This window comes from Entelurus aequoreus, linkage group LG14 (genome assembly GCF_033978785.1).
Source record: "Entelurus aequoreus isolate RoL-2023_Sb linkage group LG14, RoL_Eaeq_v1.1, whole genome shotgun sequence".
In the NCBI taxonomy this organism is placed as follows: Eukaryota; Metazoa; Chordata; class Actinopteri; order Syngnathiformes; family Syngnathidae; genus Entelurus; species Entelurus aequoreus.
The window spans coordinates 6,434,587-6,448,620 of record NC_084744.1 but is presented as its reverse complement, the minus strand read 5'-3'; the positions used below and the strand labels follow the sequence as shown (position 1 = coordinate 6,448,620).

Here is a 14,034-nt window from a genome sequence, read left to right as displayed (position 1 = left end):
GGGATGGACTCTCTGGGTGGCTGGGGCCGTACTCTGGCTCACGCACATACTGGGAGACAAATATATTGTACATACAAATACACATGATATACTCACGTTCAAAGTATCAACTGAAAATACTTTGAGGGAAAAGCGACAACAGAAAATGGCTGAACAGAAAATCACCATTAATATGGGAAAAAGGCGAGCGCTAAAGTACAACAAAAAAAAGTTTATATATATATATATATACATATATGCACACACATATATATATATATATATATATATATATATATATATATATATATATATATATATATATATAATTATAGTTCATAATACCAAACAATGTGTGCTAAACAAAGTATATGTTACAAATAAAACCATGAAACAATCAGTGAAAAGTTATTTTATTGAAGCAATGCATATTTCATTGAAAAACATATTGCTACATGATGTTAAAATCACATTTTTGCATCTTCTCTTCTTATCAGAGGCACCGTAGGAAAGTGTTCCCTGTCTATAAGTGGAATATCTATATGAATAATATATATATGTGGAACATGTGTATGGATAATGTCTATAAGTGGAATATCTATATGAATAATATATATATGTGGAACATGTGTATGGATAATGTCTATAAGTGGAATATCTATATGAATAATATCTATATGTGGAACATGTGTATGGATAATGTCTATAAGTGGAATATCTATATGAATAATATCTATAAGTGGAACATGTGTATGGATAATGTCTATAAGTGGAATATCTATATGAATAATATCTATATGTGGAACATGTGTATGGATAATGTCTATATGTGGAACATGTGTATGGATATAGTATTTAAACATGTAAGTACAGTATTTAAACAGGTAAATACAGTATTTACAGTAAGTACAGTATTTAAATATGCAAATACAGTATTTACAGTAAGTACAGTATTTAAACATGTAAGTACAGTATTTACACATGTAAATACAGTATTTAAACATGTAAATACAGTATTGACACATGTAAGTACAGTATTTACACATGTAAGTACAGTATTTACACATGTAAGTACAGTATTTAAACATGTAAATGCAGTATTTAAACATGTAAGTACAGTATTTACGCATGTAAGTACAGTATTTATATATGTAAGTACAGTATTTAAACATATAAATGCAGTATTTAAACATGTAAGTACAGTATTTACGCATGTAAGTACAGTATTTAAACATGTAAGTACAGTATTTACGCATGTAAGTACAGTATTTAAACATGTAAGTACAGTATTTAAACATGTAAATGCAGTATTTAAACATGTAAGTACAGTATTGACGCATGTAAGTACAGTATTTAAACATGTAAGTACAGTATTTACGCATGTAAGTACAGTATTTAAACATGTAAGTACAGTATTTACGCATGTAAGTACAGTATTTAAACATGTAAATACAGTATTTAAACATGTAAGTACAGTATTGACGCATGTAAGTACAGTATTTAAACATGTAAGTACAGTATTTACGCATGTAAGTACAGTATTTAAACATGTAAGTACAGTATTTACGCATGTAAGTACAGTATTTAAACATGTAAATACAGTATTTAAACATGTAAGTACAGTATTTGCGCATGTAAGTACAGTATTTAAACATGTAAGTACATGTGATATTGCTTTGGTGCACTTAGTAAAAGGTGTGCTCATCTGTCAAGTTACCAGACGCTACATAGTCATGTGGTCCACATCAATCACTATGAGCCAACACACCGAGTGAAGACCTTGGGCTGGAAGCATAACTGCCAAGACTATAAAAGGATGATTTTGAGTGTTAGATAAAAATGGTTTACAAATGAAGGAAGGTGTAAAGTACTTTTCTGTGTACTAAAGTGTCCAAAAGTAGAATTCAAGTTCCATGCGGTGTATAAAAGTACCTTATTGTGCTGGTGGGACAAAGCTTTGGAGGTCTACACACCTCTAGGACTAACGACTAAACGTGCATCATGGACATGTTGCATTTAGGAAGACTCCTGAGTTACAAAGAGACGTGTGATGTGCTGCAGAAGAAAGTAGACCTGAAGAAGATCTCCAAGAGCAGTAGGATTAGAAGGTCAAGTGCAGACTTTGTGTTGCATACAAGTATCCACCTGGGAGAAGAGCTCCATGCTCAGTGGCTGCTGTTGGAGCTCCAGTCGTACGGCAGGAAGCTGACCTTGGTCTTGCCGGCAGAGATGACCCCCTGCAAGCTGCTCTTCTTGGGGGAGTCGCTCATGTGGGCCAACACCCACTTCAGCAGCTGGAGATGATCTCGCTTGTGTCAATTTTGCACGACCCGACACTTTATTGCTGATCAAAATTATTTTGAGAGCAAATGATGGAATAATAACACATCATCATAATAATAATAATAGTTCAATGTGAATACTTTATCTTAGTTGTGTATGTTTAATATGAATACTGTATCTTAGTTGTTTATGTTTAATGTGAATACTGTATCTTAGTTGTTTATGTTTAATGTGAATACTGTATCTTAGTTGTGTATGTTTAATATGAATAGTGTATCTTAGTTGTTTATGTTTAATGTGAATACTGTATCTTAGTTGTGTATGTTTAATATGAATACTGTATCTTAGTTTATGTTCAATGTGAATACTGTATCTTAGTTGTTTATGTTTAATATGAATACTGTATCTTAGTTTATGTTCAATGTGAATACTGTATCTTAGTTGTTTATGTTTAATGTGAATACTGTATCTTAGTTGTTTATGTTTAATATGAATACTGTATCTTAGTTGTTTATGTTTAATATGAATACTGTATCTTAGTTTATGTTCAATGTGAATACTGTATCTTAGTAGTTTGTTGAATGTGAATACTGTATCTTCTTAGTTTATGTTGAATGTAAATACTGTATCTTAGTTGTTTATGTTTAATATGAATACTGTATCTTAGTTGTTTATGTTTAATATGAATACTGTATCTTCGTTGTTTATGTTTAATGTGAATACTGTATCTTAGTTGTTTATGTTTAATGTGAATACTGTATCTTAGTTGTTTATGTTTAATATGAATACTGTATCTTAGTTGTTTATGTTTATTGTGAATACTGTATCTTAGTTGTTTATGTTTAATGTGAATACTGTATCTTAGTCGTTTATGTTCAATGTGAATACTGTATCTTAGTTGTTTATGTTTCATGTGAATACTGTATCTTAGTAGTTTGTTGAATGTGAATACTGTATCTTAGTTGTTTATGTTCAATGTGAATACTGTATCTTAGTTTATGTTTAATGTGAATACTGTATCTTAGTTGTTTATGTTCAATGTGAATACTGTATCTTAGTTTGTTTAATGTGAATACTGTATCTTAGTTGTTTATGTTTAATATGAATACTGTATCTTAGTAGTTTGTTGAATGTGAATACTGTATCTTCTTAGTTTATGTTGAATGTGAATACTGTATCTTAGTTGTTTATGTTTAATATGAATACTGTATCTTAGTAGTTTGTTGAATGTGAATACTGTATCTTCTTAGTTTATGTTGAATGTGAATACTGTATCTTAGTTGTTTATGTTCAATGTGAATACTGTATCTTAGTTGTTTATGTTCAATGTGAATACTGTATCTTAGTTGCTTATGTTTAATGTGAATACTGTATCTTAGGTGTTTATGTTCAATGTGAATACTGTATCTTAGTTGTTTATGTTTAATGTGAATACTGTATCTTAGTAGTTTATGTTCAATGTGAATACTGTATCTTAGTTTATGTTTAATGTGAATACTGTATCTTAGCTGTTTATGTTCAATGTGAATACTGTATCTTAGTTTATGTTTAATGTGAATACTGTATCTTAGTTGTTTATGTTTAATGTGAATACTGTATCTTAGTAGTTTATGTTTAATGTGGATACTGTATCGCAGTTGTTTATGTTTAATGTGAATACTGTATCTTAGTTGTTTATGTTTATTGTGAATACTGTATCTTAGTTGTTTATGTTTAATATGATTACTGTATCTTAGTTGTTTATGTTTAATATGAATACTGTATCTTAGTTGTTTATGTTTAATGTGAATACTGTATCTTAGTTGTTTATGTTTAATGTGAATACTGTATCTTAGTTGTTTGTTTAATATGAATACTCTATCTTAGTAATGTATTATAATGTGAATACTGTATCTTAGTTGTTTATATTTAATATGAATAATGTATCTTAGTTGTTTATGTTGAATGTGAATACTCTATCTTAGTAATTTATTATAATGTGAATACTGTATCTTAGTTGTTTATGTTCAATATGAATACTGTATCTTAGTTGTTTATGTTTGATATGAATACTGTATCTTAGTTTTTAATTTTGAATGTGAATACTCTATCTTAGTTGTTTATGTTGAATGTGAATAATCTCTTAGTAGTTTATGTTGAATGTAAATACTGTATCTTAGTAGTTTATGTTGAATGTAAATACTGTATCTTAGTAGTTTATGTTGAATGGGAATACTGTATTTTAGTTGTTTATGTTGAATGTGAATACTGTATTTTAGTTGTTTGTTTAATATATATACTGTATCTTAGTTATGTTCAATATAAAAACTATATCTTAGTTGTTTATGTTGAATGTGAATACTGCATCTTAATAGTTTATATCAATATGAGTATTATATTTTAGTTGTTTATGTTGAATGTGAATACTTTATCTTAGTAGACTGTGTTCAATGTGGATATTGTATCTTAGTTGTTTGTTTAATTTATATAATGTATCTTAGTTCTTTGTGTTCAATATGAATACTGTATCTTAGTTGTTTATGTTGAATGTGAATACTGTATCTCATTGTTTGTTTAGTTTATATACTGTGTCTTAGTTGTTGATGTTCAACATGCATACTATATCTTAGTTGTTTATTTATAATGTGAATACTGTATCTTAGTTGTTTATGTTACATGTGATTACTGTATCTTAGTTGTTTATGTTTAATCTAAATACTGTATCTTAGTTGTTTGTTTAATTTTAATACTGTATCTTAGTTGTTTATGTATAATATAAATAATCTTAGTTTGTTTAAGATAAATACTGTAGCTTAGTAGTTTATGTTCAATATAAATACTGTATCTTAGTTGTTTATGTTCAATATGAATTCTGCATGTACATTTTTCTTGTTCAATATGAGTACTGTATCTTAGTTGTTTATGTTGAATACAAATACTTTGTCTTAGTTTGTTTAATATGAATACTGTATCGTAGTTGTCCAGACAGTAATGTGTTTATACAAGTTTAGATTGGTGTGTGACGTTTCTTAATGGGAAAATATATATTTTCATGTTAGCATTTAAGCTAGCTGGCAAGCTAACCCTAGTCGGTCCATACCTTTGCTAACCCTAGTCGGTCCATACCTTTATCAACACGTGGTTATCAATCATGGTATTTCGATCAATTTAATTTCATACGAAAATGTTAACGGTTGGGAGTTTTATGGCAATTATCATTATTATTATTAATAATAATAAGGTGCATGTCGTACAAACACTTGCAGTTGCTGAATGCGATGCAATGACTGACAGAGTGACCGCTCTTGTAGGCGTAACATTGCACGCACATGGTGATTATCAAAGTTACCCACATCATTTTCATTTCTCCTTTGATGAATCGACTTATAGGATATCGGCCCAGGTCTAATATCTCAACTCAAGGTCCTCACCTTCTCGTCGGTGCCTCCAAAGTCGGCCTTGTACCACTTGAAGATCTGACTCAGGTGGACTTCTTTCTTCCCAGAATCCACCATACAGGCGTCGTCATTCTCCAAGAAAGCTTCGGCTGCCGTGCGGAGCTCGCTGTCGATGTCCTGGCGACGACAACGACGGAAAGCTGTGAGGTTTTTGCAAGTGAGGAAACTAATGCAGAGAATCATTTCGCCACACCTAGTGTGTGTGTGACAATCATTGGTACTTTAACTTAACTTTAAACTCGTCTTGTTTGCTGAAAGACTTTCTTCTTTTGTTCAAAATAACCTAGAACCGCTTCTCTTCAAGGACCTGACATGGTGTGCATGCAAATGAGCGCCTGATACAAACACCTGAGACAACATCGGAGGTCTTGAGACACAAAACGCTTTACAAACAACAAAAGATTCCTTTGAGGAGAACAATGTCCGAGTTGTGGATTAAAGAAGACATCGTGGACGTCATCAGCTAGGACTCTGCATACCTGCCAACATTTGCTTTTCAAAACATGCCAAATCTTCCGTGAAAATGTGTAAAAAAGAAGTGATTTTCATCACAAATGGCCATTAAAGAAATACTAAAATAAACTAGATGAGGCAATTCCTGAAATAATTGTGTGTGAACGCTCCAATGCTGAAGTTGAACTGAAATGCTGACAGAATGTAGTATGAATGTTGGAATGAAAAACTGGAATTTGATTGGAAAACGTGGAAGGAGTAGTCGACCGAAAAAAGGGTTTCAAAAAACGGGAATTCTGGGAATTCCTGGAATGTTTTTGAACTTGGAAAAATTATAGTTTGAATGTCCACGATGAGTGGAATGTGTTAATGTTGCAATGGTTTGAATAGGTTGAAAAATGTGGGAATTGTGGAAGTGTGAAAAATTGATAATTCATTTGGAAAGGTGAAAATGTCCTTAAAACCTAAGAATTGTAAGAAATCCGGGATTTTTTTTTTACAATTGTTGAAAGGGAGCACAAAATTCCTGAACAGGCTGAATATTTTGAAGTTGGAACGATTTGAATTGGATAAAAAATGTGGGAGTTTTGGAACTTTAAAAAATGTCTTATTAATTTCAATGGGAATTTCATGGAAATTTGGGAATTTTGGGAAAAGATGGATTTTTTGGGGGAAATGCAAAAAAATGTGAATGTTCGGAATAGTTGGTATTGGAATTTTCCAAATCGGTCGAGAAATGTTGAAGTAGTAGTCGACAGAAAAAAGGGTTTGAAAAAACAGGAATTCTGGGAATTTTGGGATTTTTTTTTAACTTGGAAAAATTATAGTTTGAATTTCCAGGATGAGTGGAATATGTTGAAGGTAGAATTGTTTGAATTGGTAGAAAAATGTGGAAATGGTGGAAGTTTGAAAAATGGATAATTCATTTGGAAAGGACAAAATGTCCCTAAAAACTGAGAATTGTAGGAAATCCGGGATTTTTTTTTTACAGTTGTTGAAAGGGAGCACACAATTCCTGAACAGGCTGAATATTTTGAAGCTGGATCGGTTTGACTTGGATAAAAAATGTGGGAGTTGTGGAACTTTGAAAAAATTCTTATTAATTTCAATGGGAATTTCATGCAAATTTGGGAAATTGTTTTTAGAAATGCAAAAAAATGTGAATGTTCGGAATGGTTGGTGTTGGAATTTTCCAAATCGGTCGAGAAATGTTGAAGTAGTACCATTTTTCATTGAGAAATGGTATTATGGAATTCCTGGAATTTCGGGAAAAACCGAGAATTTTTCCAGTTCAAAAACCAGCTTTGTTTTTTGTCCTGATTAAGAGGAATGTCATGAGGAATGGTTGAAGTGGGTTGAAAAATATGGAAGGAGTAGTCGACAGAAGAAAGGGTGAAAAAAGAGTTTGAAAAAACAGGAATTCTGGGGATTCCTGGACATTTTTTTTCAACTTGGAAAATTATAGTTTGAATTTCCAGGATGAGTGGAATATGTTGAAGGTGGAATGGTTTGAATTGGTAGAAAAATGTGGAAATGGTGGAAGTTTGAAAAATGGATAATTAATTTGGAAAGGGGAAATTGTCCCTAAAAACTGAGAATTGTAGGAAATCTGGGAATTTTTTTTTAAATTGTTGAAAGGGAGCACACAATTCCTGAACAGGCTGAATATTTTGAAGCTGGATTGGTTTGACTTGGATAAAAAATGTGGGAGTTGTGGAACTTTGAAAAAATTCTTATTAATTTCAATGGGAATTTCATGCAAATTTGGGAAATTGTTTTTAGAAATGCAAAAAAATGTGAATGTTCGGAATGGTTGGTGGTGGAATTTTCCAAATCGGTCGAGAAATGTTGAAGTAGTACCATTTTTCATTGAAAAATGGTATTACGGAATTCCTGGAATTTCGGGAAAAACCGAGAATTTTTCCAGTTCAAAAACCAACTTTGTTTTTTGTCCTGATTAAGAGGAATGTCATGAGGAATGGTTGAAGTGGGTTGAAAAATATGGAAGGAGTAGTCGACAGAAAAAAGGGTGAAAAAAGAGTTTGAAAAAACAGGAATTCTGGGATTCCTGGAATTTTTTTTTCAGCTTGGAAAATTATAGTTTGAATTTCCAGGATGAGTGGAATATGTTGAAGGTGGAATGGTTTGAATTGGTAGAAAAATGTGGAAATGGTGTAAGTTGGAAAAATGGATAATTAATTTGGAAAGGGGAAATTGTCCCTAAAAACTGAGAATTGTAGGAAATCTGGGAATTTTTTTTTAAATTGTTGAAAGGGAGCACACAATTCCTGAACAGGCTGAATATTTTGAAGTTGGAACGATTTGAATTGGATAAAAAATGTGGGAGTTTTGGAACTTTGAAAAATGTCTTATTCATTTCAATGGGAATTTCATGGAAATTTGGGAATTTTGGGAAAAGAGGGATTTTTGGGGGGAAATGCAAAAAAATGTGAATGTTCGGAATAGTTGGTATTGGAATTTTCCAAATCGGTCGAGAAATGTTGAAGTAGTAACATTTTTCATTGAGAAATGGTATTACGGAATTCCTGGAATTTCGGGAAAAACCGGGAATTTTTCCGGTTCAAAAAGCAACTTTGTTTTTTGTCCTGATTAAGAGGAATGATTAGATAGTGGAACAGTTGAAGTGGGTTGGAAAATGTGGAAGGAGTAGTCGACAGAAAAAAGGGTTTAAAAAAACAGGAATTCTGGGAATTTGGGATTTTTTTTTAACTTGGAAAAATTATAGTTTGAATTTCCAGGATGAGTGGAATATGTTGAAGGTAGAATTGTTTGAATTAGTAGAAAAATGTGGAAATGGTGGAAGTTTGAAAAATGGATAATTCATTTGGAAAGGACAAAATGTCCCTAAAAACTGAGAATTGTAGGAAATCCGGGATTTTTTTTTCACAGTTGTTGAAAGGGAGCACAAAATTCCTGAACAGGCTGAATATTTTGAAGTTGGATCGGTTTGACTTGGATAAAAAATGTGGGAGTTGTGGAACTTTGAAAAAAATCTTATTAATTTCAATGGGAATTTCATGCAAATTTGGGAAATTGTTTTTAGAAATGCAAAAAAATGTGAATGTTCGGAATGGTTGGTTTTGGAATTTTCCTAATCGGTCGAGAAATGTTGAAGTAGTACCATTTTTCATTGAGAAATGGTATTACGGAATTCCTGGAATTTCGGGAAAAACCGAGAATGTTTCCAGTTCAAAAACCAACTTTGTTTTTTGTCCTGATTAAGAGGAATGTCATGAGGAACGGTTGAAGTGGGTTGGAAAATATGGAAGGAGTAGTCGACAGAAAAAAGGGTGAAAAAAGAGTTTGAAAAAACAGGAATTCTGGGGATTCCTGGAATTTTTTTTCAACTTGGAAAATTATAGTTTGAATTTCCATGATGAGTGGAATATGTTGAAGGTGAAATGGTTTGAATTGGTAGAAAAAATGTGGAAATGGTGGAAGTTTGAAAAATGGATAATTAATTTGGAAAGGGGAAATTGTCCCTAAAAACTGAGAATTGTAGGAAATCTGGAAATTTGTTTTACAATTAAAATGGAGCACACAATTCCTGAACAGGCTGAATATTTTGAAGCTGAAACAGTTTGAATTGGATACAAAATGTAGGAGTTGTGGAACTTTGAAAAATGTCTTATTCTTTTCAATGGGAATTTCATGGAAATTTGGGAATCTGGGGAAAAGAGGGATTTTTTTGGAAAACGCACAAAAATGTTAATGTTCTGAATGGTGGAGAAATGTTGAAGTGGTAACATTTTTCATTGAGAAATGGTTAAGTTAAAGTTAAAGTACCAATGATTGTCACACACACACTAGGTGTGGCAAAATTATTCTCTACATTTGACCCATCACCCTAGATCACCCCCTGGGAGGTGAGGGGAGCAGTGAGCAGCAGCGGTGGCCGCGCCCGGGAATATTATGGAATTCCTGGAATTTTGAGAAAACTGGGCATCTTTCCAGTAAGATAAAAATAAAAATAAGAGGAATGCTTAGCTGGCGGAACGGTTGAAGTGGCTTGAAAATTGTGTCGACTGAAAAAAGGGTTTGAAAAAAACGTGAATTCTGCGAATTCCTGGAATTTTTTTGAACTTTAAAAAATTATAGTTTGAATGGTTTGTTGGTAGAAAAATGTGGAAATGGTGGAAGTTTGAAAAATGGCCAATTCAATTTGAATGGGAAAAATGTCCCGGAAAACCTGGAATTCTTGGAAATCTGGGAATTTTTGGAACTTGTCAAGGGAAAGCCCGCCATTCCCAAACGTTGTGTAAATGGTAAATATAAACAGAATACAATTACTTGTATTCTTGTATTGTACTTCGGGTTTTTTTTCAAATATTAGCTTATTTGGAATTTGATGCCTGCAACATGTTTCAAAAAAGCTGGCACAAGTGGCAAAAAAGACTGAGAAAGTTGAGGAATGCTCGTCAAACACTTATTTGGAACATCCCACAGGTGAACAGGCTAATTGGGAACAGGTGGGTGCCATGATTGGGTATAAAAGCAGCTTCCATGAAATGCTCAGTCATTCACAAACAAGGACGGGGCGAGGGTCACCACTTTGTCAACAAATGTCTGAGCAAATTGTTTAAGAACAACATTTCTCAACCAGCTATTGCAAGGAATTTAGGGATTTCACCATGTCCATAATGTCATCAAAAGGTTCAGAGTATCTGGAGAAATCACTGCATGTAAGCCATGATATTACGCACCTTGGATCTCTCGGGCGCTACTGCCACATCAAACAAAAAGCCACATCAGTGTGTAAAGGATATCACCACATAGGCTCAGGAACACTTCAGAAAACCACTGTCAGTAACTACAGTTGGTCGCTACATCTGTAAGTGCAAGTTAAAACTCTACTATGCAAAGCCAAAGCCATTTATCAACAACACCCGGAAACGCCACTGGCTTCACTGAGCCCGAGCTCATCTAAGATGGACTGATGCAAAGTGGAAAAATGTTCTGTGGTCTGACGAGTTCACAATTCAAATTGTTTTTAGAAACTGTGGACGTCGTGTCCTCCGGAACAAAGAGGAAAAGAACCATCCGGACTGTTCTAGGGTCAAAGTGTAAAAGGCAGCATGTGTGATGGTATGGGGGTGTATTAGTGCCCAAGGCATGGGTAACTTACACATCTGTGAAGGCACCATTAATGCTGAAAGGTACATACAGCTTTTGGAGCAACATATGCAACGTTATCACGGACGCCCCTGCTTATTTCAGCAAGACAATGCCAAGCCACGTGTTACAACAGCGTGGCTTCGTCGTAAAAGAGTGCGGGTACTAGACTGGCCTGCCTGTAGTCCAGACCTGTCTCCCATTGAAAATGTGTGGTGCAATATGAAGCCTAAAATAGCACAACAAATATGGTGCTGATGTTGTCAAACCGTCAATAACACTCACCATAAATGTATTAAAGAAAACACAGGTAACACAGGCGATTGGTATCAGCCGATATCACTCATGAATGATCGGTATCGGTATCATAAAACCCTGATGGGAACATCCCGAGTTGCCATCACATATTAATGTGACATCAAATATATGTGATTATGCTCCCTATATGTCATATTGTGAAGTATTTATTACATGTTATATTCTAGGGACAAGCGGTAGAAAATGGTAGGAAATTCTGGCGTTCATGTTGGGGATTATTTTTCAAGTCGACTCACTTTTCTTCCGCAAAGTTTGAGGTCGTGACAGAAAACATTTCTTACAAATATTGACAACGTTTGAACGTGTGAGTCCCAAATATGATCTCTTTCCACAGCAAGTGGTCCCGCCAGCAGGAAGGTGACGCGGGTGTTGTGACGTAACCATGGCAACACCACGTGAGAAGTGAAAGAACTCAACATCTTCCGACAGGAAGTTGAGTGAACAAAGGTGTGACATACCTGAGGGGTGTAGGTCTTAATGGGAGGGCAACCTTTTGCACCGCAGTTCAGAGCAAAGTGGATTAGTGGCTCAGCGTCTGGCAGTGCCACCTGGTGGACAGAGCAGGAAGTGCAACTCATTTATTACTGTACAACTTCAAGGCAGGAACTTTGGGCCCCATGGAAATAAAAACTTATCAGGACGGACCTGAAATCTAAGAGCAGAGAGGGGGCAAACCTGACACCGCTCCAAGCACCTTTTGTTGGAACTGTTTATGACCCAGTGCAGCTGCTGCATAATGAGACCCCTCCCCTTAGAAGCAGCTGCAGCTATGTAATCAGGGAATGCCCAAATGAATGGGGAGGTGTGGAACTTTTTCCTCAGAGCGTGGGGTGACATTGTACGAGGGTGCAGGTCCACGCGCTCTCCTCATGAGCTAAATTGAATCCTGTCTCTGTTTGATTCCTTGCTTCTTGTCCTGTTTAATAGATAGTTCTGTGTTTGAATCTGACACTAATGTTAGCATGATAACGTTTTTGCTACCTTCTTAGCTAATTTTGTATATTTACACCTATAAATCGTGATTTTTGACACTTGGTGCCATCTTGGAAGTATGGTAACGTCTCTTGTATTAGCATGCTAATGTTAGCATGATAAGAGTTTTTGCTACCTTCTTAGCTAATTTTGTGTATTTACACCTATAAATCATGATTTTTGATACTTGGTGCCATCTTGGAAGTATGCTAACGTCGCTTGTATTAGCATGCTTTTGTTAGCATGCTAATATTTTATGTTAGCTTTTTTGCTAATTTTATATGTTTACACCTATAAATCATGATTTTTGATACCTGGCGCTATCTTGGAAGTATGCTAACGTCTCTTGTATTAGCACACTAATGTTAGCATGATAACGTTTTTGCTACTTCCTTAGCTAATTTTGTATATTTACACCTCTAAGTCATGATTTTTGATACTTGGCGCCATCTTGGAAGTATGCTAACGTCTCTTATATTAGCATGCTAATGTTGGCATGATAAAGTTTTTGCTACCGTCTTAGCTAATTTTGTATATTTACACCTCTAAATCGTGATTTTTGATACTTGGCGCCATCTTGGAAGTATGCTAACGGTTCCTATATTAGCATGCTAATGTTGGCATGATAAAGTTTTTGCTACCGTCTTAGCTAATTTTGTATATTTACACCTCTAAGTCATGATTTTTGATACTTGGCGCCATCTTGGAAGTATGCTAACGGCTCTTATATTAGCATGCTAATGTTGGCATGATAAAGTTTTTGCTACCGTCTTAGCTAATTTTGTATATTTACACCTCTAAATCGTGATTTTTGATACTTGGCGCCATCTTGGAAGTATGCTAACGGCTCTTATATTAGCATGCTAATGTTGGCATGATAAAGTTTTTGCTACCGTCTTAGCTAATTTTGTATATTTACACCTCTAAATCGTGATTTTTGATACTTGGCGCCATCTTGGAAGTATGCTAACATCTCTTGTATTAGCATGCTAATGTTAGCATGCTAATAATTTATGTTAGCTTTTTTGCTAATTGTATATGTTTACACCTAAAAATGGTGCATTTTAATACTTGTCGATGTCATAGATAAATGTATTAAATAAAATACAGGTAATACATGTGATCGGTATCGGCCGTTACTCATGAATGATCGGTGTCGGTATCATAAAACCCTAATTTTGTATATTTACACCTATAAATCACAATTTTTGATACTTGGTGCCATCTTGTTTTGTATATTGTACAGGATTGCTTATTATTTTTTATTGGATAGTAGTCGTAGTAGGAATAGTTTATTTTCAATTCTTATTTTTTATCTTTATTACTACTTGTGTGATTTATTTTTATTCCATAGTTGGAGTCCTTAATCTCGTTATATGCAAATATAATGACAATAAATCATTCTATCTGTCAGGACAGGTGCTAAGTGTGTGTGATAAAACTAAGTATCATCATTACT

At 33.9% G+C, this 14,034-nt stretch overlaps 1 protein-coding gene across 2 annotated transcripts in view; it reads right to left on the bottom strand.

The window, feature by feature from the left end:
• Positions 1 to 1,455: 1,455 nt before the first annotated feature.
• The window catches only part of zgc:152951 (uncharacterized protein LOC569013 homolog), a 39,368-nt gene continuing 26,789 nt past the window's right edge, over positions 1,456 to 14,034 (bottom strand). For both annotated transcript variants that reach the window (XM_062068844.1, XM_062068843.1), the window contains 3 exons: positions 12,062 to 12,151; positions 5,673 to 5,816; positions 1,456 to 2,273 (listed from right to left, as the gene is read on the bottom strand). In XM_062068844.1, the coding sequence (XP_061924828.1) occupies positions 2,145 to 2,273; positions 5,673 to 5,816; positions 12,062 to 12,151 (363 nt within the window). In that variant the 3' untranslated portion in view covers positions 1,456 to 2,144. The remainder of the gene's footprint in view (positions 2,274 to 5,672; positions 5,817 to 12,061; positions 12,152 to 14,034) is intronic.